This window comes from Falco biarmicus, chromosome 3 (assembly GCF_023638135.1).
Source record: "Falco biarmicus isolate bFalBia1 chromosome 3, bFalBia1.pri, whole genome shotgun sequence".
Lineage (NCBI taxonomy): Eukaryota > Metazoa > Chordata > Aves > Falconiformes > Falconidae > Falco > Falco biarmicus.
Genome location: NC_079290.1, coordinates 118,418,202 through 118,439,009, shown reverse-complemented (window position 1 = coordinate 118,439,009; position 20,808 = coordinate 118,418,202). Strand labels below are relative to the sequence as shown.

General features: G+C 56.4%; 3 protein-coding genes across 11 annotated transcripts in view; 1 reads left to right on the top strand and 2 right to left on the bottom strand.

Annotated features, from left to right (window-relative positions):
* Positions 1-196: 196 nt before the first annotated feature.
* EVA1B (eva-1 homolog B) lies at positions 197-3,367 on the top strand. The gene is made up of 3 exons (XM_056333267.1): positions 197-322; positions 2,317-2,432; positions 2,520-3,367. Exons 2-3 carry the CDS (start codon positions 2,366-2,368, stop codon positions 2,927-2,929), a joined length of 477 nt encoding a protein of 158 aa, XP_056189242.1. The 5' UTR covers positions 197-322; positions 2,317-2,365; the 3' UTR covers positions 2,930-3,367.
* A 1,160-nt stretch (positions 3,368-4,527) lies between these two features.
* SH3D21 (SH3 domain containing 21) lies at positions 4,528-9,164 on the bottom strand. Its single transcript, XM_056333266.1, has 12 exons — positions 9,092-9,164; positions 8,178-8,253; positions 8,019-8,073; positions 7,788-7,888; positions 7,629-7,718; positions 7,317-7,431; positions 5,945-6,022; positions 5,659-5,770; positions 5,441-5,502; positions 5,034-5,355; positions 4,863-4,926; positions 4,528-4,787 (listed from the first exon to the last, which is right to left on the bottom strand). The coding sequence occupies exons 2-12, from the start codon at positions 8,208-8,210 to the stop codon at positions 4,749-4,751; spliced, it is 1,071 nt and encodes a 356-aa protein (XP_056189241.1). The 5' UTR covers positions 8,211-8,253; positions 9,092-9,164; the 3' UTR covers positions 4,528-4,748.
* A 1,823-nt stretch (positions 9,165-10,987) lies between these two features.
* Positions 10,988-20,808, bottom strand: part of THRAP3 (thyroid hormone receptor associated protein 3) — a 35,344-nt gene continuing 25,523 nt past the window's right edge. For 8 of the 9 annotated variants that reach the window (XM_056330660.1, XM_056330659.1, XM_056330663.1 and 5 more), the window contains 8 exons: positions 19,822-20,562; positions 18,720-18,892; positions 18,156-18,267; positions 17,854-17,938; positions 15,273-15,457; positions 14,482-14,674; positions 13,678-13,827; positions 10,988-12,544 (listed from right to left, as the gene is read on the bottom strand). In XM_056330660.1, coding sequence (XP_056186635.1) covers positions 12,323-12,544; positions 13,678-13,827; positions 14,482-14,674; positions 15,273-15,457; positions 17,854-17,938; positions 18,156-18,267; positions 18,720-18,892; positions 19,822-20,562 — 1,861 coding nt within the window. In that variant the 3' untranslated portion in view covers positions 10,988-12,322. The remainder of the gene's footprint in view (positions 12,545-13,677; positions 13,828-14,481; positions 14,675-15,272; positions 15,458-17,853; positions 17,939-18,155; positions 18,268-18,719; positions 18,893-19,821; positions 20,563-20,808) is intronic. The other variant, XM_056330667.1, reaches the window with a different exon arrangement.

The window sequence follows — 20,808 nt, the reverse complement described above, 5'->3', positions numbered from 1 at the left end:
CCCACACTGCCAGCCCCAGGCCTGGCCCTGCCGGGTGGGCGCCGGCACGGGCAGGATGGGGCTGGGGGCTGCCCACAGCCCGAGCTCCCGGCTCCGGGGCGGCTCCGCAGCAGGGCCTGAGCCGGGGGTCCCGGGGGAACCGCGGCCTCGCGCCCCGCTGGGCGTCGGGCCGGGGCTGCCATTGGCTCCGGCGGGGAGCGCTGACCGCCAGCCGCCTCCGAACTATTTCCTGTTGCTGCAGCGTTAATGCTGAACAGACCTTTCCCTCTTCCCTCCCTCCAGCCAAAGTGCGGCGGCTCCTGCCTTCCCACCCCGCATCCTGGTGAGTACCGGCCCCCAGGCACGGCGTGGGGCTGGGGGATGCAGGGGACCGTGGGGTGGACGGGGCATCCCGAGGGACCCCAGCACCCCCCGTCCCTTCAGCCCTGACAGCCCCGGTGGGATCGCGGCTGCGCCCCGGCCCTGGCTCGAGGTGCTTGGGCATGGTGTCGGGGAACCGGGACGTGGGGACGTGGGGCTGGAAGGCGCAGGGCTCGGGATGCAGTGACCTGGGGATGCAGAGTCAGGGCTCAGGGATGCAGCGGTTGAGGATGTGGGGCTGGGGGCATGGGGGCACAAAGCTTGGTCCTTGGGGACGCGGGATTCGGGGATGCAGGGCTCAGGGGCGCAGGGCTTGGCCCTTGGGGACGCGGGGCTGAGTGCTCCGGGGCTGTTCCTGCAGCGCAGCCCTGGCCCGCCGTGACCCAGCTCCCGCTCTGCCGGTGGGGGCTCAGCACTTTTCCACCCAGCACTCAGCACCCGCCTGTCCCCGGGCTCCCTCACACCCAGCTGCAGCCACGGACCCCCAGCCTGCCATGGCCCGTGGCCATGGGCGCCCAGCTGCGGGTGCTGAGCACCCCCGTGGCCCTGGAGCCAGCCCTGCGGTGCCCCCGCCAGCAGCTCTGCCACCAGCAGGACTTGGGGGTCCCGGGAGCCCCATGGTGGGGCTCTGCCCTTCCAGCCCCACAGCGGGGCTGTCCTGCTCCCAGCCGGCCCCCTCGCCGGGACAGGGGCTGGCGGTGTGGCAGCCCCGTGGGGGGGGCAGCAGGACCCTCCTGGGGACACAGCTGGCCATGTTTTGATGTTTTGGGGTGTCCCGCTGCGAGGGGCTGCCCAGCAGTGGGACGTGCAGTGGCCCCGCAGCACTGGACTGTCCGGGGACGGTTCTGCTGATGTGTCACATTTTCTGCATTTCTTTCCTCATTCCTCCCTCCGCCGAGCTGTTTCTGGGAAATGAGCTCGGCCCCTGCCAGGGCCAGGTGCTGCGTCGCCTCCCACCCTGCCCGCTTGCCCAGCCCCACACCTTGGGGGGCCACAGCACCCCGCGGCCGAGGGGGACCTTACCCCACACCAGCATCATGAGGGTAGCGAGGGGCTGCAGGGATGGGTGCTCAGCTGCTGGGGGCCAGGTGGGCCTTTGGGTAGGGGGAGGTGGGTGCTCACCCCTGCACCCCAGTGTAGGGCCCAGGTACCCCCATCCCCACAGGGTGTCAGGGAGGAGGCAGCCCAGGGCGCCCCCATCCCCCCCCCCAGCTCCCAGGGTCTGGCTGTGCCGTGGCCAGCCCCGCCGAGAGGGTTTTCCATCACACAGGGGGGCCAGCAGTGCCCCTTGGTCCTGCTCCAGGCTGTGGCAGGAGCTGGGGGGGGGCGCAGGGTCAACCCCGGCTCGGCGGCGTTTGCTGCTGCCCACCCCCCCGGCCTTTGCACCGTGCCTGGTCCTTGCCCCTGCGCCACAGACAGCCGAGGCTGGAGCTGGGCTGGGAGCAGCACGGGGAGGGGGGGGCACTGCCACGGAGGGGCTGCTGGGGGGCACGTGTGTGTGCATGTGTCTGTCTGTCTGTGTGTGTCTGTCTGTCTGTGTGTGTGTAGGGGCTGCTGGGGGCACACGTGTGTGTGTGTGTGTGCACGGGCACGGGCAGCCTCGCAGAGCTGTGCTGGGACCCTGGCACTGAGCTCAGCCCCACAGCCCATGCCCGGGGCAGGGGATGGAGGGCCTGGCCCGCTGCCGCAGATGCGCTTGACGCCGCGTTGTCCTGGAGGAGCCGCATCCGCCCCGGTCCCACAGGAAGGACGGAGGGGCGGTGGGAGCGCGGCGGCTCCGCCTGGGCACCTGCAGGGCTCGGCCTTGGGCACAGCAGCCCCAGCACCAGCCCTGCCGGAGCTCGGTGGGGAGCCTCTGGGCCACGGTGGCCACCAGGTGTGGCCCCAAAAGGGCTAGTGGACACCGGGGGGGCTCCAGCCCCCAGTAGCGCCTTGCTCAGCCCCCGTCCCCTGCAGATGCCGAGCACGTGCCACCCCCGGAGACACTGAGCGCAGCGGGCACGGGATGGAGAGCCGCAGGCGGGACATGGAGCTGCTGAGCAACAGCATGGCCGCATACGCGCACATCCGAGGTGAGGGATGCGGCGGGGACCCCAGGGCCACCGTGGGCCCCGTGGCAGGCACGGGCCTGTCCCTCACCCCCTCTGCTCTCCCCACAGCCCACCCCGAGAGCTTCGGGCTCTACTTCGTGCTGGGCGTCTGCTTCGGGCTGGTGCTGACCCTGTGCCTGCTGGTGCTGCGTCTCTCCTGCCAGCCCTACCCGCGCCCCCCGCCGCGCCCAAGGGACCTCAGCGAGGACGAGGAGGATGATGACGAGGATGAGGATGAGGAAGAGGAGGACACCGTCGACCGAGCGGCATCCGAGTCACTGCTGCCGGTGACCGAGATCCCGTTGGAGAGTCACGGCCCCGGGGACGGGGCGCTGGCCGTCAATGTCTTCGCCTCGGCGGAGGAGCTGGAGCGGGCGCAGCGGCTGGAGGAGCGTGAGCGCATCATCCGCGAGATCTGGCGCAACGGGCAGCCCGACATCCTGGGCACCGGCACCCTGGGCCGTGTCCACTATTACTGAGCCCCAGCGTGGGGCAGCTGCCCCAGCGCTGTGCCTGGCTGCCCCCCAGCGCCGTGCCGCCCCCGGGAGCTGCCTAGGACCCGCTCTGGGGCCAGGAGACAGGGAGGACGGGGGGGAGGGGGCTGCACACTGCCCCTGGGCTGGAGGAGCCACCCAGACCCTGGTGTCACGGGCACCCCCAGGGCCAGACTTGCCCCCGCCGCAGCGGGACACGATGCACTTTGAGCCATTGGTACGATTGTTGGCACCAGCCCAGCAGCCCCGGGACGCTGCAGGGACGAGGACAAGGACAGGGCAGACCTTGCCAGGCTCAGCTGCGGGTGCTGGCCCCGCTGGCTCAGCACCGGAGCGATGCCCATCCCCATGGGTCGTGGCCGGGCTGTACATCTGTGTAAGCTGTGGGGTCCTGCCCCAGAAACATGGTGCTGTTACACCCTACCTGGAGCCCAGCGTGCTGCGGGCCCTGCACAGCACACACGGTGCTGGGGGCTCCAGCCATGGCTGCCTCCCCAGGCCGGTTCCCTCCCCATGATCCCACTAAAATTAGCCATGGCCTTTCCGGCACCGCCCGGCCGTGACCCAGCGCCCTCCCGGGGGGCCGGGGCGGATGCTTCCCACTGGGTTCTGGAGGCGGCCGGTGCTCCCCAGGGATGCGGGCTGCTCCCCACAGGGCTGGGCCGCATCCTGCCCAGCTCCCGGCACCGTCCCAGCCCCGCGGGGTGCAGGGCCCCACCACCCCCTCTCCAGCCCCCTCCGCTGCAGCTTTATAAAAATAGCTCCTTCCCAGGCCAGTCCTCCGTGCCGCCAGCGCCAGCAGGATCCAGATGTTTTCCAGATGTTCTCCCAGCCCCACGCCGGTGGCTGGAGGCCAGGATGTGCTGGGGCTGGGAAATGGTGCGGGGGCTGGAGGATGAGGAGGAGGTGCTGCCCCAGCCCTGCTGCGGGATCTCGCTCTGCATCCCAGCCCGGGATAAGGGGGGGGGCGGCACTCAGCCCCCAGCGCTGTCCAGAGTCTGCAGCCCCTGTGACTGCTGGCACATCCATACCCAGCACCGGGGGCCGGGCACTGCCCGCTCCTGCCCTTCGCTCTGCGGTGAGCCAGCCCTTGTAGGGCCCCCGTGTACCCAGGCAGGACCCCCTGTGCCATGGTGGGACCCCTGGTGCCCAGGCAGAACCCCTTATGCCATGGTGGGACCCCCTGTGCTCAGGCAGGAACACCTGTGCCATAGTGAGACACCCTGTGCCAAGGACCCCCTGTGCCATGATGAGACCCCCTGTGCCGTGGTGGGACCTCCTGTGCTCAGGCAGGAACCCTTGTGACATGGCAGGACCCCCTGTACCGGGGCAGGACCCCCTGTGTCTGGGCAGGATCCCCTGTGCCGTGGTGGGACCTCCTGTGCTATGATGGGCCCCCAGTGCCAGGGCAGGACCCCCCTGTGCCATGGTAAGACCCCCCTGTGCTGTGGTGGGACCTCCTGTGCTCAGGCAGGAACCCCTGTGCCATGGTAGGACCCCCTGCGCCCAGGCAGGACCCCCAGGGCCGTGGCAGCCCACAGCAGACCCCCAGGGCTCTGCCCTCTGCAGCACCCCCGCAGCACTCTGTATCCAAACCAGTTTATTTAAACCATCTCTGTACCCCTGGGGGCTGTTGCACAGCAGCGTCTGGGTGCAGGGGGGCTCTCGTGCCTGATCAGTGCAGAATGGGGCTGGGGGCAGTGGGGCTGGGGGCCACATGGCACAGCGCCCGCAGCGCCACGTACCCCCGTGTGCCCTGCGTCCCCGGGAGCACAGGGGGTGGGCACTGCAGCCCCCGGCCGTGCTAGCAGGGCAGCACCTTCCTCACCCGCTCAATCTCTGCCTGTGGGGAGAGGCTGTGAGGCGGGGGGGGCTCTGGGGACCCCGGCACAGGGGCACCCCCCAGCAAGGGACTCACCTGCAGCGCCTGGCGCTTGGCCCGCTCCTGGCACATCTCCAGCCGCATGTCCTCCAGGTCCCGCCTGCAACGCGTGAGGTGGCTCAGCCGGGGCCAGACCCGACAGTGAGCAGCCAGGAGCTGCTGGGGACCCCCACCAGCACCCACCCCCACACCCCCAGCCCCACTCACAGGTGCTGGACTCGCATCAGGTCCACGAGGATGTGCAGGGAGCGGACTTCAGCCTTCAGGTCCTCCAGGGCAAGCCTCTCCTCCGGCCACGGTGCCGCCGGCACCTCCACACTCCATGGTGGGCCGGGCACCTGCCCCGCCGTGGGGAGAGGGGCCCAGAGCCTGGCGTGAGGTGGCCCCCGGGGCTGCTCCCCCCCGCAGGGACCCCCCCCGCTCCCCAGGGAGAGCCTGGGTGGCCGCTGGCCGGGTACCCGGGGGCGTGTGGCGGTGGGGTGGCTCAGCTTGGCCGTGGTGACCGGCACCACGTTGAAGCCATCGGCATCTGCCAAAGAGAGAGCGTTGGCACCTGGCGCTGGCACAGGCCGCGGCGATGGCAGCAGCACCCGGTGCTGGCACCCAGCTCCTACCTGGGTCACCGGCTCTACCCCGCTCTGCATCAGCCGAGGCTCCGGGCTGGGGGCTGCTGGGCCTGGGGACGGCAGAGGGGGTGAAGCGGCACAGCCGGACCGTGCTCAGCCCCCCGGTGGGGCAGCCACCAGCCCCGCTCCAGGCACCAAGCACGGACATGGGCACTGAGGGCATCGCGGTGGCCCCTGACGCCCCGGCACAGCTCTGTGCGTCTTACTTGCCCACAAGCACGGGGGCCAGCTTGGCCTTGGCAGGGACAGGGGGGGCGGGAGCCATCCTCTTGCTGGGGGGCAGCTTGGCCGGCTCCATCCTCGCCGGTGCTGGGAGCTCTGGGGAGGGGAGGCAGGACCCGGCTGGGGCTGGCACCCAGGACCCAGGAAGCACGTTCTGCCGGGAGCCCCAGCTGTGGCCCGGTGGCACCAGGGACCTGCGCCAGGCATGGGGGTCCCATCCCGGGTGCCCCCCGTCCCTGTCCCTCCCTCTTCCCCAGGCCCAGGACTCACCTGGCTGCTCCCACTCCTCGCCCGCCTCCTCCTTGGCTGGGTTACGGGCTGCTGGGGGGCACAGGAGCTGGCCAGGCGCTGCGGGAAGGACCCTCGCTATGGCCACTCTCCCAGGGACCCTTCGGCTGGGGGGGGCAGCCCCACCACCACCACCAGGACACCGTCTCCAGGGCCCACTCCATCCCTAACTCCCCACATCCCTGCACCCTGCTCCTGCCGGGGTCCCCAGGGACTGGGGGTGCTGGGGAGGAGCTGCCCATAGGTAGGACCGGTGGGACACAGGGTTCCACAGCGCTCCTGGGCCCATGGTTCCTGCCAGCACCGTCTCACACACCTGCCAGGGCCAGCGGTGATGCTCAGCAGGACCAACCAGCCCCATGGCAGCTCTGCCACACTGCCCCCAGCACCATGTGCCATGGGCCCTGTCTGCTGGTTTGGGGGCTGCCACCCCTCTTGCCAGCCCCACAGCCAGCCTTGCACCCATCCCTGCACCCATCCCCACACCCATCCCCGCACCCGGCCCCGCTGTGGTCGGCGCTTCCTCTGCATGCGGCAAAGCAGGTGGCTGCAAACCTCCCCCGGAGCACCAGCACTGCGGCGCGGGCAGGATGCTGTCCTGCCACTGCCTATGGCGCAGCAGCATCCCTCTGCCACCGAGCCCCGGGGTCCCACCAGGATGGGCCCCCCAGCAGCGTGGGATACAGGGCGTCAGGCCACAGGCATGTGCCCATGCACCACCCTGTCCCCCCGGCGAGCTGGCAGCCCTGATGCCGCCTCGTCCCTGCTGCCACCAGCACGGCCCTTGCCATGGCGGCCTCACAGACATCAAACGTGCCTGCGGGTTTCGTCTACTCGAAGAGATGGCTGCAGCCATGAGGGATGGGGGGATGAGGATGGGGATGAAGGCACCTGGCCCCAAGGGCACGGGGAGCTGCCCTGTGCTCCATCATTCCCGGTGTCACAGAGTAGATGGTGCCCAGAGCAGCCCAGCACCCCACCAGCCCCTGCCCCTCCTTGGCGGCTCCCCCAGCCCCCAGGGCACCAGCGCAGCGCAGGAGCAGCACGGCCCCATGCAGGGGCTGCCGCCGGGATGGTCCCAGGGCACGGGACCCCTGCAGCCATGGCCACTCCATCCTACCTGCTGGCGTGGGGCTGCCCACCAGGCCGTGCCGTGCGGTGCCGTGCCAGGCTCCCCCGGCTGCCACGGCCCCACACTGCGCACGTGACGCCGGAGGAAATCGGCTCCGGGCTGGGAAGGAAGTCAAAGCAGAGAGCACCGAGGTGCTGGTCCACGCTGCATCCCTGTGCCCCACAGGGCTCCTCCTGCCCCACGGCATGGCCGGCCCCCCAGCTGCCCCAACCCACCTCACACCTGGCCGTGGGGCTGCCTGGCCATCCTGGCGGGACACCGAAGCCCCCCGGACTGGATGGCCATCGTGGCCAGACTCACCGGACTCCGTGTCCTGGGGTGACATCGCCAGCTTCAACTGTGGGAGACCGGGGCTGGGTGAGGATGGGGCACCCGAGCGCGGCCAGCGCTGGGACCGCAGGTAGGGACCGCTGGCACGGCGCAGCCCCACAGACACCGCAGCTCGGCCCTGTGGAGCCCACCGGGGTGCAGGGTCCGGCCACACGAGCCCCGGGGCAGCGTGGGCAGGGTGGCTCTGGCGCAGCCCCCACTTACTGTGGGCACCGGCAGCAGTTCCACGAAGTTGCTGGGGAAGAGCCCTCTGCGGTGCTGGCACTGCCCGTCCCACCAGCCCTCGGCCCCTGTCTGCAGGCAGGGCAGGCGTCAGCACCGGGGGGCAGCCTCGGGGTGGCCTCTGTCCCCGCGCCCCCTCACCTTGCTGAGGACCTGGATGACATCTCCCCGCCGCAGCGGCAGCTCGTCCGGCAGTTCCGGCACGTAGTTAAACAGGGCCCGGCAGAGCTGCGGCTCCTGGGCTGTGCAGGGAGGGCAGGACCTGGCTCACAAGGTCTGGCTGCTTCCCAGGAGCCCCCAGTACCCCCCAGTCCAGGGGAGCCCCCCCCCGGGCACAGCTCCAGCCCACGGTGTGGGGAACAGGTGACTCACCCAGCTCTGGCGGCAGGATGGGTGCTGGGTGCTGTGCCGCCGGCCACGGCTCTGCCTGCGGGAGAGACCTGCTGGGGTGGGGACCAGCCCAGGCGGCACCCGCCGGCTTGCAGAGCCCTGTGCCCCCCCAGGCCGCCCGGCACGGAGCCCCCCACCCACCTTCTCCTCCAGCACTGGGAAGGGCTTGGGCATCTCCTTCAGCGCGGCGCCTCCGCCTCGCCGCCGGGGCAGGTGCCTGTGAGAGCGGGGACAGGGGTCCCTGCTGCGGCTGAGCCCCCCAGGCTGGCAGGGGCTCGGCTGTGGGTGCCCCCTGGGAGCTGTGGGGCACAGCCCAGCCCCACTGCAGCATCACTGCCCCGCAGCTTCACCGTGGGGACACACACAGTGGCCCTGCTTGTGGCAGGAGCAGTGCGGGGACCCCCGTGCCACCGTGGCCAGGCCAGCTGCCCCACAGGCTGCCCGGTGCCTGCGCCCAGACCTGGCACCCCCTGGGGCAGGCGGTGGCCTGGGGACCCCCCACAGCAGTGGGGTGGCTTGGTGACAGGGACTGGGGCTGCTGCATGGTGGCCAGAGCAGAGGAAATCACGAAACCACAGCATGGAAGGAAAGGGCTGGGGAGAGGAAGGGATGAGGAGCCGGGGCAATGCCACAGCGGGGTCTCCTCCTCCTCCGGCACCCCCACCCGTGCCAGAGGCCACCAGCCGGCTTTGGCACAACCAAATCCCTGCAGGAATTGCCTGGGCTGGGCTGTCTGGGATCACAGCAGGGTGGGCTTGGACACGGTGGGACAAGCGCCCTGGCAGAGCCAGTACCCAGGTGGGCACTTGTGCCGAGGGCGGCAGCGGTAACATGTGGCAGCCCAGGCTGCTGGGGCTGCTGCCACCGGGCACTGCCACCTGCGGGGACCCCAGCCGCAGCGTCACAGGGAAGAAAGGGGCACCGCTCACCCTGCGTGGGCTTGGTCCCCTCGAGGGTGACCCCAGCCGATGCACAGACGCCGTCGTGGCCCCTCTCCTGCCCAAACGCTGGCTCACACCCTCCCAGCGCTCGCCCTGGCACTGCAGGCGACTCACCGCTTCCCTGGGTGCTGCTGACGGGAGCCGGAGGGAATTCGTCCCAACTCTCGGCAGCCGCGTGTGCTCTCAGCAGCTCAGAAACGCTGGTGCATGGCTTGGGCCGTCACGGTTACGCAGTGGATCCAGCCGAAGCGGCCAACTCCAGCTGCCAGGGCAGAGCGCGGGGGGATTCACGGCTCTGCAGCCACCCCCACCGTGCTCAGCCACCGGGGAGGTGCCACACCGCACGGCGAGGGGAGAGGAGAGGGCAGCCAAGCCCCCCCAAGGCCGGCAGCGGCCCCAGGCCCCCCTGCCCAGCACCCAGAGGCAGCCCACGGTGCAGCAGGGCCATGCCCAGCGCCGAGCTCTCGGCACAGCTTGCGCGGTGTGTCCCTACCTGAGCTACAGGCGCAGGCGGCCGCCAAGAGGGGCAGGCGGCGTGGGCAGCCAGGGCAGGGAGCCAAGCACGAAGGCAGCAGAGCCACCCGGCCCTGGGTGGCAGCTCAAAGCCGCCCCGGCCTCGCTGCACGTCTGTCACCTTCGGTGTGGAGGGGGAAGTGAAACCTAAACCGCAGAGGGGCCGAAACCCACAAACCGCGAGCACCCAGGGCTCCTGCAGCCGCACAGCGCAGCAGCCAGGAGGGCGGGACCAGCCCCAGGGGTCCCCAGCAGGGCCAGGCCAGGCCAACGGCACCAACATGGGCTTTAGACCGAACGTGTTTGATGTGGTGACCCTGAACCGCGGAGCAGGGAGGGGGCCCGTGGACCCGCACCGGGCAGAGGCGGCTGCTGGCGGGGGCTCTGTGGAACTCGGGGTGGGGGGCTCTGTGGAGCTGGAGGGGGGGCTCTCCCCTGCACCTGGAGCCGGGAACACTGGGCGCCCTTTGTCTCAAGTTGGCTCAAGGGCTCAAATTCAAGTGTGAAGGGAAACGTGAACCGTTAACCCGCGTTACTGTCTCAACCGCTGTTAGCCAACACCGTTAACCAACAGCCGCCAGGAACGCCGCTCCGGCACCTTTCAGTTAAAACATCCTGTAAAGAAGAAACCCCGAACACAGTGTCCGTACGCGGCAGATGGGCCACCACCCCGCATCGCCGCGCCGCGAAGGCTGCACGCCTGGCAACCCCTGCGGCGAGGAGCGCTCCTCCTCTGAGGCAGCGGCAATGGGAAAGCATTTACCGCCCGGCAGCAGCAAAGGCAGGGCCAGCTCGCTCAGCTGCAGTGACCAGCACTGGGGTTTAGTGCTGGCATAGAACCGGGCCGCCGCCGCCGTGATCCTTGGCGAGGAGCAGCTTCGCAGCACGGATGGCAGCTGTGTCGCCCCCCACGCAATTACTGCCAGCACAAAGGGGCTAAAAGGTGCGTTAACGGCTCCAAACCCGCTCCAGGCGGTTAGTGGCACTGGGTTAGTGGCACTCGAGAGCAGAGCGGGCTAAAGGCAAAACAAAGGGCGCGGTGCTGCCCGGCTCCTGCAGCTGCAGCACGGTTAGCTCAAGGCCAGCCCTGCAGCGCCTGCCCCCGCACAGCTCCGGGGGAAGTGCATCGCTGGTGCACGGCGATGGCTGGGTTTCTGCTCGCTTCCATGTGCCGCGTTCCGTTCCCCACCTGCAGCGCCGTGGAAAACGCGATCCTCTCGTGGAAAACGCGATCCTCTTGTGCGCTGCGCCCGGAGTAACCGCTAGCAACTGCTGCTTTTTAACAGTGGGGGCAGCTCCGCAGGGCTTCCTTTCACCTCCGCCATGGTCTTCCAGGACCACCGTGGTTTACAGCTGCCCTTCCCAGCCACCCTGCCACAGCGGGGCTTCTCCACCGGCGTTTGGTTCTTCTGGCCTCACCAAATCAGAAGGCAGGTGGCATCTGGCAACAGGAGCCCCCGACTCAGAACACAAAACAAAGCAGAGTTACACCTACTATTTATTTTATTGTATTTTATTTGCATAAACAAACTTCAGGGCTTTGCTAAACAGGAACTGTTCAAGTCAAAACAAACCAAACTCTAGCTGGTGTGTGTGGGGAAACAGCACAGCAATCCTGGGGAAGGAAAGGCAGAGATGGAGAGGAGAGGGAGAGCGGTGTCTTTACAGCACGTGCACACTCAGCGTTGGTGCGTGGACATGCCTCTCCTGCTGAGAAGGCTCACTGACTCAGCCAGAGAACTATCTGCAAACTTCTTCAGAATACTTTTAAGTAGAAGATAAAAAGAAACATATTGTAACGGCCGTCCTTAACCAGCACAGAGGGATTTGACTTTTGTTTTTTATAAAAAGATTAATAAAAAATATTGAAAAATTCTCATCTCCTTTTATATTTTTAACCTAGTAGAATTCTGAAGTTTCTTAGAAAACTATGTTACCTTGGAAAGAGCACTCAAGTTCACAACCAGCTGCAAAGAGGATACACAAAATGCCTACAAGCAGTTTGGGACTCCAGCACACACCAGGCCTAACAGTGTACACAAACAGTGGTGAGAAGTAGGGTGTAATTCTTTTTTTTTTTTTTTTTTTTTTTTTTTAAAACCATGCTAATTTTGTTAACTTTCAACATAAAAGGAAAACAATCATTTTTTAAAGGCCCTAAACTCAACTGTTACATAAAAAAAAAGTTTTAAAAAAAAAATAGCAGTTTGGTCCCGACAAGTTAACATTTAGATGTTTATTCACATGCTTCATTGTTTTCTTATTTATAAGAACCAAAAATAGTTTCCAAAATTATCATTTAATTGATGTTACTACATACGTAAAGGCCTAAAATAAGTAGAGTATGAATTTAAAAAATTGAATACACAATAGGGGAGAAAAATTTGAACTGGCGAGTTAATCCTGACCTTTACTATTTCAAATTATAAAAGAGAAACAAAAATGTCAAGACTACTGGGTTAAGATGGGCACAAACCAAAATCCACATTGTCTTCAAAGCCTGTTACCCAAAAAAACAACCGACCATTCAATAAGGTCACAGACGAGAGAAAATCTAGGATCTCACCCAGTACTTGACCTTATTCAGTCTAGAAGGTAAGTCTTTGGGAAGATATACTCCGTGAGTGGATCCAAGCAGAAATGATTTATCAGTTCTAGTCCACGCTTAGGGAGGCTGAACTCTGGAATCGCGGTTAACGTCGGGGTTGTTTCTGAGCTCCTCTCCAGGGCTCTGCTCAGTGCTTCAGGATCACCCTGACAATCCCCAGCACTAGCATGGTGCTGAACTCCTTCCCTCCTGCCAGGGCTCTTGGAAACATGCAGACAGCGCAGCTACTCGGCTGTCGTCTGCAAGTTGTCCTTTTCCTCTCTGTTTTCTGTTCCGCTTTCATCATCTTCGATTTCTCCTTCTTCTCCGCTGAATTTGTCATGAGCCCACTTGGGGCTGGTGCTTGACTTTCGGAACATGAAGCGACCTCTTCCTCGGGGGAAAGCACCCCGACCACGGCCTCTGTTCACCCACTTGTCCGCACCTTCGCCCTCCCGGTCATCATGCTGCACAGGAGGAAGCCAAGGACATGAGTTGAAACAGAATGACTACTCACTGTGTAAGAGGAGGAAAACTAGCTTGTGATACAGCACCCAGCAGCACGAACCAGGCCGCCACGTTTACGCCGCAGTGAATACTGCCATCTAAAGAGAAACACTGGCTTGTTCTGGGGAAGAAAAGCAGCAGGTGAAGGCAGGAATGCACAGTCGCTGCACAGGCTCTTCGTGCGTGGCAACCTGTCCTTGCTGACACAAAGCGCTTTATAAAATATTCGGGGTGGGCAGGGGACAGGTGTCTAGGCCTGGAGTACCATTACTGGTTCAGCAACTCCATGATTTAAAGATTCTACACGTTTCCCCTTTATTTTCTCACCAATCAAGCACTTTAGCAGCTTCAGTCCTTATTGCTGTGTACTCGGGGAGTTTAGTAACACACGCTGCTTTCAGGAGCCTGACACAGACTGTGTCACTGGGCCCAGATGGATCTATTTCTGTACGTTAAGTGTAGTACAGAGACTGGATACCCCAAAACATTACAATTCTGCCTTCAATAACATAAAAAAAATGCAGCAAAAATAAAATAAAATAAAGGCTTCCTTATTTGAGGTGCAAGACTGAAGTACTGCATTATTCAATGAGATTAGGGATCTTAAGTCCCCCAAATCAGGAAGAAGAAAAAATTAGTGTCTGTTTAAAACTAGCCCTCTTTCAAAGAGCAGTCACAGAGGATTCTCCTAGATTAATGCCCGTTAGTATGGCAGACCACTATCACCAGAAATAAAAAAGAACAGCAGTAACGCATCCAGGAAGCTGGACACTTTCTGGGGCTAAGACCACCAAGAAACGTAGGCCATCTGCGACACGGACTAACAGATTTAAGCTGCATTTTCCACGATACTGTGGAACACACGCTCTTTAACTGGCCTTTAGGATTTCATTTCATGGCAAACCACTCTACAATGAGCAGAAACAAGCTCACTTCAGCCACGAGCCAGAAGCTTCATGTGAAGAAGTGTCACATGAAGCCATAACCTGGTGGATTAGGTAGTTTAATGACAGCTGGTGCTTTCGCCTCTAAAGCACTTAAGACCAGATATACCTGGAGTGTACGTATGTGTTTCGGTACTTAAGACACGTACCAAGTAGTACTTCTTGCTCTTAGGTGTGTACTCTGGATCCCACTCCTCATCTCTGTTGCGCTTCTGGAAATCATTGTTGCCACCGCTGTTGCTGTTATTGTTGCCTGAAAAGTTGCCTCTGCCCCATCCTCTCCCTCTTGCTCTGAACTGCTGCAACGGCAAAGCATGGAAGAAAAGTAAAATGGTTGCAGTGGCAGTACGCTCCCACGCCCAGACAGCTTCCAGGGCTATCAAGAGATACATCACTTCCCTAACCATCCAAGGACACCTTTAACCTATCACTAAAATAAGAGGTCAGTACTTTTTAGGGCTTTCTAGCTCATCCGATCACACAGCGCATCACAGTTTCTATGAAGCTGTTTAAGGCCATGTAGAGGCATTTCCAGAGCACCCAAGAGAAACTCTGACCAATACAACATGCACACGAGACATCTGTGTAACTGAGGCGTAAGAATTGCAACCAGCGTGGTTATGACTGGATGAGTCACTTCAGTAGCCTAACCCAAACGGACTGATGCACGTCATGCTGCACATCGGGCTTGCTCAGCAATTACTAATGCACAAAAGCTCCCGGGCTTCATTCTGCTCCATATATCTTGAGTTCAACTGCCCAGACTATATTCTCAGCACCCTGGTTTGTGCTCCAGGCCCGGAGCGATCATATCCTGGCTCATCATCCACAACCAGACACTCTGGGGTTTCTCCTTTACGGTATGCTTTAACTGTGAAAGAGCAATACACAACAGCCACTTTTTGACCGTTTTGGGAATTGATCCTTGGGGCAGGAGGGTAGAGAACACTTACAAAGGTCCCTCTAGCTCTTCCTCTCTCATTTGGACCAGGGAATTCTTTGGTCCCAAGTCGGGACTTGTCAAAGCCTGTGGTGCTCTCCTCCCTCTCCTCAGTCTCCTCGGGATATTCCTCTGCTTTGACTGAATGAGAAGACCACGACGACGATGAACTGGATCTGGATCTCTCACGTACCCTTCGGTGTTTCCTGTTTCGGTGATAGGAAATGGAGGTGAGGGGACACTAACAGGGTTAATAACTCAGTTGTGACTTGTTTGCTACAGAACCATCTACCACTTGCTAATGAGTGCAATGCTCTCCTTTTCCTACTATGAAAAGGAGAAGCCATAGTGAGAGCTCAGGACCAAGACACAGATCTAACACAGGTCCCGAGCCTTCTCCAGAAAGAACTTGTTGCTTCTTTCTAAGGCGTTTACACCATCTATTATGAGATAAGCATGCATCTACAGAGTTTTAGCCAAACAGAAAATTAAGCTTACAGAAAAGGATTAAATTAACACTAAAGCAAAGTTATTTAAACACAGCTGTTCTCTGTAACACAACAGGAACAAGAAGGAAAAGTGACTCACCCATTCTGACACATGGAGCCTTCTCATTTACCTTTAACAATTATTTAGCGTTTCAGACAGATATAACGATATCAAGAAGACACGTAGAGGAATAATTCACGCCACCGGAGCAGTTATGTCAAAAGGTGTACAACTGTATGTACACGATGTCATCTCCAACCTTAACAGCAGAAACATGAAAGGTAGAAGGAAATGGCTATTAGGTTTCCTACATACTTTTTCTTTGAGCCTTTGTGACTTTTCTCCGTTTTCTCAGTTGATCTTTCCCTTGAGTGACTTGAATCTCTCGAGTCCACCGATTCTCTGGATTTATCGCGTTTAAGATCTCTTTCCTTATGTTTTTTACGGCGTTCAATATCAAGGCGCAGGTCAACAGGGTCGTCCTTATATTTCCCTTCAGCCTACAAATGCAGGGAAGAGGGGAGAGCTTAACACAAAGGTTTACAGCGCCCTAGTTCAGCACCATTACTTTGCTACTGACTGCACAGACTTCTGGACAACAGGAGTTTATCTGAATACTAATTAATAATCCAGTTTAAGATGTAAAATAACGCACTATTAAAATAAGTTGTCATTTGTCAGAATTCCATTTGCCTACTGCTTTTTAAGATCACCGCTTATTAACTTTTTGTCCTCCTCTTTTAAATAGCATTAGCATAAATAGCCTGGTAATAGGGGAGGGAGAAACATGGAAGCTGACACTTATTGTACACCACAGCCAGTGAGAGATGAGAACAACTTGGAAATTCAATCCAACTGATTATGTATCAGAACTACAGCGTGTCAAAAACTCCTAACAGCCCGTGGGACGTTTGTTACTGAACAGCAGCATGCTCGCTGTTCCTGCTGACAGGTATCATCTAGCAGAGTGGAAGGAATTTTAATCACCAGGTCTGGAAGCAGTACTTGAGGAGAAGCAAAAGCTGCTTGCTGCTTGGAGATACCCAAGATCGTGATTACTGATCAAAGCGGTAAGAGGTGGAGGCCACTAAAATGCAGCAACCAAGCGTGCCTGGAGGAATGCCAACGTCCCACTGATACGTAGCCTTTAATACGTCTGCCACGAAGATTTACTCTGCGGCAGACGTCACTTATAGCACTTCTTCCCCCTTGACCGGAAGGCACCACGTGAAAGATGCCAAGGAGTCACCACAGATGGAAGTATGCGTTCTTCCACACAATCCTAGCAACTCTGCTAATGCCGATCCTGGTGTTTCACAAAGCGACACTCCACCAGCTGTATGAAAACCACTCAACAACTAGCTTTTATTATTACTCTTTTACACTGCTAATTAAAAAAACCCACTGGTAATGCTTGCTTTGAGTTCTATTTAAATTACTACTTAAATAACAGATTTAAGATAGTTTCTTTGGAAAATGAGATGTCGCGTTACCTGCGCATGCTTTAAGACCAGTGGTACCTGGATGAGATTTTGCTGACTGCATGTACAGGAGCACTAAATCGACTGGCTGTGGTTGTGACAAACACTTAACTGAGTAGCAGTACGTCTGTGGGAAGCCTGTGCGCGAAGTTGCTAGCAATAACATACAGCCTCCACGGCTGTGCTCAGCAATTGCTACTTTATTTACACAATACTCATCTTGGGAACTGTATGACTTGATATGCAACATACATCAAATTAATCGTCTTGAATTAAATACAAAAGGATTAGTAATTCTCTAGCTATTAAATTTTTTACTTACATGAGTTTCTAAATACTTTTTTGTTTAAATAAATATGTCAAATAACGCAGGAGTAAGAGCAGGCGTTTTGTTTTGGTATTTTGCTCTTCTACTTTCCCCAGGCAAAGAGCTTTAATTTCTACTCTGAGAATAAAACTGCTCCCAACACGATGGATGACAGATAAGTGACAAAATCAGCAGCAGCTCCCTTATGAGGTACAGCAAACACCTATTTGGGTTTGTGAGGGCACGTCTGTTTCACGGAAGGCTGGCGAGCTGTTTGGAAACCACGTTTATAATATACTCTGCCAAGCTGATGCTCAAGAGTTCAGGCCCATCAAATCCATCTCACCATCGTCCATGTCAAGCCACAAGTGTGTTTGGAAAAAATCGAAAACAAATATGAAACAAGTAAGGTTTCAGCAGGACTGTTTAAAATCTCTTCAACGTTCAACGTAAATATGTATGAAGGTGAATAAACAAAGGTTAAAATCCCAAACATTTTATGTTAAGCCATTTTTATGATTGTTTACAGTGAGTGCAATGGCTTAACTTTCATCTACTCAGAAAAGCTAATACACTAAATTCCAAATGGTCTGGATCTACCAAAACAAGTGCTGAATGTTAAAGTAACAGCAATCAACAGAAATGGTACAGTAAGTTGTTAGAACAAAATCTATAATCTGCTTAATAGTGTATTTGGTTTAGATAAGTATTTAGTTTTACTTTCCTCTTTTTGACATGCATGTCTTTTTGAAAACATGGTTGGAAATATCGCATGTATACAATTGATTTAATAATACTTACAAGCAGAAAAATATCACAAAAAGTCTCTTCTCTCATCATGGGCACTTGTTCCAAAAATCCTCTCTTTTTTCTCAAGCTCACCTCAATTGACTTTGGGGTCATTTACCATAGTCTAACCACTTCACAAAGGTTGTTGATACATTTTTAATAAAAATTAACCCTTTGTAGTTCATTTTTAGAATTATGCCCATCCTTAAAAGAAAAACACAAACTTAAGTAGAGAGTAATTTAAACAAAAACATCACTGTTAAGTTCATGCCCAATGCACTCATTTTGTTGAATTAAACTAATCAGAGTAACAGTTCACCTTGAAGCCAGGATCTCTGGAACTTTTCGTTTCCTCTTGAGAGAATCCATGTTTTCTAAAAGTACTGGGAGATATATCTATCCTCCTAAAAGCAAAGAAAGCACACACCTATGATCTTGCTCATAAGAAGAATCTGAAGTTTTTACATCAGATGTCATTTGAAGCAGACCAATATTTCCAAATTTACTTAAAACACCCTCTATTTTTCCTTTAGCTAGTTACTTACTTGAATTATCCTGGAATCATTTCAGAGTTTAAGAAACTACCCCTGAAATGTTAAGACAGTGTCTGATGGCACCAACCTGTGGATTTCAGGGCTCTTTTTGTTTTTAGCTGCATCTTGTTCCATTCCTTTCTTTAGATATTTGGTAAAGCGTTCATTCAGTGTCATTCCTGAAGACCCAAAGTGATGCTCTGTTTGGGGTTTGAGTAAACAATGCCAAAATATTAATACCATTTTTGTAAAAAGACAAAGCGCGTCAGTACTACAGCTTGGTCAAATCCAGATGCAGGACACATGCAGCATGTTGGTGATGAGCTCTAACTAATGCTGCTGAACAATTTCAATTTCAATCTTGACATTAACAGTTTATTCATGTGAGTCACAAATTCACTAGAATACACAAATTCTAAGTCACAGTCTCTCTAAATAGTGCTCAGGTGAGAACAAGAACGCCCCTTCTGCCTTTCCAGGAGAAGAGTTATTTATGTAAACAAAGATGATTCATAATCAAGCTGTTATTCTCATCCGTGCCACATCTGCTGAAAAACAACTCTTTGGGCATTAACTAGAGTGCATGAAACCCACTTATTTGGGCAAGAGAGGGGTGAATCTTCATCTGAGGGTACATGGACTTGTGACCTACCTCTTACGTGGTGGACTATAGTCACTATATGTTGAGCAAACAGTTCAGAAGGACTCCGCTGAGACTGAGCAGACTGAATATGATGGAAAATCGAACGAAATTCTTGCTCTTTTTTGTTGCTGTGGACAAGATCACGACACAGCTTGCGCTCCTGAGCCAATATGCCACTTGGACTAGAAAAAGAACAGGCCACATGAAATAGGAGAACAGGGTGAAGGGAAGCTGTTACAGATGATTCATGTTTCAGAAGTTGGAAGCTGACTGCATTTTTTACGTAGTATTACGAAGTCACCTAAGAACATTCAATAACATGAGCAGGATACTTATTTAAGCATCGCTAATACACACTGATCTAGGTTACTGTTATAATTCAGGTCACTTGCTATTCTATATTTGGAGGGCTGTGCAGGTATTAGGCCCTGACATCCCGCGAAACAAGCCTATCCTTACACCACTAGCTGGCTTTGATCTGCTACTGGTCCTGAATTCTAGATTAACCTCTAACATCCCACAGTGCATATTAACACTTACTGGCTACCGCTGTACAAATGTATTTTCTGGAATCACTTTTCACTGGCTTAAGAGTTCTTGAAGCAATGCTGAAGCAGCTCTCAGAGCTTCCTAGAGTTTCAGTAATGCTATGTTGAGAATAAGAGTAGTTAAACACACTCCAGAGAATCAAATGTCCTTTAAGCAGCACTGTAACTTTACCACACCACTAAGCTTCCAGCAGCAAGGAGCCACCGAGTACCAAACTTTTGCCAGAGCCCGGTGTACTGTGGAACCTGATGCAGAAGCATTTACATTCTGAACTAATCTTACATCTAGTCAAAGAAATCATCGGGAAAAGTTGTTTAATCTTCATGCTACAATTCCACCATCTGCAAACTGGTAACTCCTCTAACCTCACACCACCAAAAAAGAGAGTCACACAAGTATTATAATGCCAGAAAAAAAAATTAAACTCCATCTCACAGAAATGCAAATTGTGATGCAATACTATTTAGCCTTCTGCACACTTGGCAAGCACATGAGGATCTCTGAGATGGGGGGAAAAAAATAAATGACTATTTAGACTTCTCAAAAAATAGCAAATACTTACCGTGCAAGATCTTCATCAAAGGAATCCATTCGAATATTGACCTGGGCCTCACGAGTAATGGAAAAGGAGGATTTGCCAGGAGTCAGCCCCTCTACTTTGGTGCCTGGTTTCTCCTTCACCTCGGAAGCCTTCCTTGGCGGTGGGGATGAACTTTTCTCCTGGCTTGATTTATAAGTGGTCACTCTAAAATTCTTTTCAGGAACAAAGCCCCTGTGACCTGGTTCAGCTCTCTTGGATGCTGGTCTCTCTTCTTTTTTAGATCTTTCAGAATAGCTTTCCTCCTCCATTTCATCAGGCTTCCTTTGCTTCTCTTTTCCAGGTGGCAAGAACACCACGCCTTCCCATTTTCCTGGCCTATCCTCTTCTTGACTTTTACTTGAAGTTGCTACGACTTTAGACATAAATTTGGGCTCATCGTCAAATTCCGAATCTTTTCGGCCCTTTGCCTTGTCTTTCTTTTCCTGCTCATCTGTTTCCTCTTTGCCATAATGACTTTCCTTGTGGAACTCTGGGACCTTTAGCTTGTCAAATTCATCCCGGAACTTGTAACGCTTGGGTGACTGGCTGCCACGGTATCCCTTCTCAGAGTCTGCTTTGGATGCATAGGAGTCAGATTTTGCCTTTCCATCTGTTGATCCCAACTCAGAGAAATTCCCTTTTTCTTTATTTTTTTCTTTTTCAATATTTGTTACTTTCTGTTCTTTGTCTTTCCCATTCTCAGTCTTCTGCTCTTCCAGATATCTGTTCATAAAACAGACATTACAGTAGTTCTCTTATTAAAAATCAAAGAGGTTAATACTTCAGTTCAAAGCAGTCAAATTTTAGAGAACACCAAGCTATGCATGTACAGAAAGCTGTCTCTAGGCCCTCAAACAGTTAACATGTAAAGCAGATTACTCAGCCTGGATTTAGACTTCTAGTTCTCAATAAATTCAGCAAATGTAGAAGAAAATGGATATGCAGAACTGATGAAATGAGGCTTAAGAA

What these genes read in the sequence shown, in the direction of transcription:
- SH3D21 (XM_056333266.1), bottom strand. Translation starts at nt 8,210, where the DNA reads ATGCCCAAGCCCTTCCCAGTGCTGGAGGAGAAG. An exon ending in AACTGCTGCCGGTGCCCACA is followed by an intron (nt 7,432 to 7,628) that starts GTAAGTGGGGGC and finishes GGTCTCCCACAG; the next exon opens with TTGAAGCTGGCGATGTCACC. An exon ending in CTGATGCGAGTCCAGCACCT is followed by an intron (nt 4,927 to 5,033) that starts GTGAGTGGGGCT and finishes CACGCGTTGCAG; the next exon opens with GCGGGACCTGGAGGACATGC.
- EVA1B (XM_056333267.1), top strand. Translation starts at nt 2,366, where the DNA reads ATGGAGAGCCGCAGGCGGGACATGGAGCTGCTGAGCAACAGCATGGCC. An exon ending in CGCATACGCGCACATCCGAG is followed by an intron (nt 2,433 to 2,519) that starts GTGAGGGATGCG and finishes CTCTCCCCACAG; the next exon opens with CCCACCCCGAGAGCTTCGGG.